Source organism: Nanorana parkeri, unplaced genomic scaffold, assembly GCF_000935625.1.
Source record: "Nanorana parkeri isolate BGI_ZX_2015 unplaced genomic scaffold, ASM93562v1 scaffold6799, whole genome shotgun sequence".
Taxonomy (NCBI): Eukaryota; Metazoa; Chordata; class Amphibia; order Anura; family Dicroglossidae; genus Nanorana; species Nanorana parkeri.
The window spans coordinates 1-1,565 of record NW_017313044.1 but is presented as its reverse complement, the minus strand read 5'-3'; the positions used below and the strand labels follow the sequence as shown (position 1 = coordinate 1,565).

The 1,565-nt window shown below is 52.6% G+C and overlaps 1 protein-coding gene across 1 annotated transcript in view; it reads right to left on the bottom strand.

The window, feature by feature from the left end:
- LOC108804216 (neuronal acetylcholine receptor subunit alpha-9-II-like) overlaps positions 1-1,341 on the bottom strand; it is a gene marked incomplete at both ends in the record, with an annotated part of 1,914 nt that extends 573 nt beyond the window's left edge. Inside the window, one exon of the mRNA XM_018575967.1 lies at positions 1,196-1,341. Within this exon, the coding sequence (XP_018431469.1) occupies positions 1,196-1,341 (146 nt within the window). The remainder of the gene's footprint in view (positions 1-1,195) is intronic.
- Positions 1,342-1,565: the final 224 nt, after the last annotated feature.

Genomic DNA, 1,565 nt, shown 5'->3' with positions numbered 1-1,565 from the left:
GTCCATAAAATGTGTCAATCATTCAGAGATGTCACTTCTGGAGCCGCCATATTGGAGCCGCCATATTGGAGCCTCGGCTCCGTGTCTGAAGCCTTCGGGGTTACAATAAGTTGATGTTCCTCCAATAGGAACCCGATATGATGGCCAGGCATTGGTCACATGACCGGTCACAGACCACACTCTTTCCGATATACAAATCATATCACCTACAGCCAGAAAATGGCCCCCTGTCACCAAGACATTAGGGGCCCCTCCACCCTTTTATATACAATAGGGGCCCCTCTACACATGTACATTCATTAGTACATTCACTTGTACAGTGAGGAGGATGATGATTGGCTCCCCGGCAGATATCATTTGTATCATTGGAGACAGAATATCCCCCAAAGGAGGGGGGACGGGCCTGTACTCGGGCCTGTACATAGGCCTTCCTGAGGAGGGGGACGGGCCTGTACATGGGCCTTCCTGAGGAGGGGGACGGGCCGGTACATGGGCCCTCCTAAGCAGGGGGACCTTGCGGGCGCTGCAGGATCTCAGTCCATGGCGGTGTATTGTGTTACCAATGGTGTGTTTGGTGGCTGTGGTCCCAACTGCCCTGAGGTCATTCACAAGCTCCTCCCCCCGTGTAGCTCTGGGCGGATCCCTCACTTTTCTCATCCTCACCCCATGAGGTGATCCTCCATGGAGCTCCAGGCTGAGGGCCATTGATGGGTATTTTGTATTCCTTCTCCCCGAGCTTCTTGCTGAGAGTCTTGTAGCCCATTCCAGCCTCGGGCAGGGCCACGGCCCCCGACCTCCTCTGGCAGCTCTTTGGTCTTGCCTATGGTGGGGGAGGGGTGATGGAGGAAAGAGATTCTGGGTCAGGTGACGTTAGGAGCACCTTCTTGAAGTGACAGGACTCATCTGTGTACCACATGGCCAGTCTGTGGGAGGAGCCAGTCTGTGGGAGGAGCCAGAATGATTGTTGGTTGGTAGGGGAACAAAAACTCATTGTACTCCATTGATAACATTTGTGTCATGTGACCTCTGATATCTGCTGGGGAGCCAATAATTATTCTCCTCTCTGTATGCACAATAGGGGCCCCTCCACACTTTACATGCATTAGGGGCCCCTCCACACTTTATATGCATTAGGGGCCCCTCCACACTTGACATACATTAGGGGCCCCTCCACACGTCGCGCGGTCTGCTGTACCATGTCGATGATCTGGGACAGAGTGACCTGCAAGGTGACATTCATGGCCTTGTCCATGTCTTCTACGGGTCGAAGCGCGTTGGAGTAATTCATAAAGAGATCGTTCATCAGTTTGTAGGCGAATCTTCCCTGAGCCGGGAGAACCCCTGAAATGACAGCAAGAGACCATTATAGGGGCGGAGCCACCGAGGACCCAATCCTTCCATCAGCTACTGAGCTCTGTACACAGCCAGGAGGCTCCGCCCACTGCAGATACAATGTGAATCTTTACATGTTACAATCAATACAAGACACTGCCAATGAGGGGCCCCTACCGAAACATCAGGGGCCCCGAAACAAGTATAAAGCTCTGTGTATTAAAATAATGTTT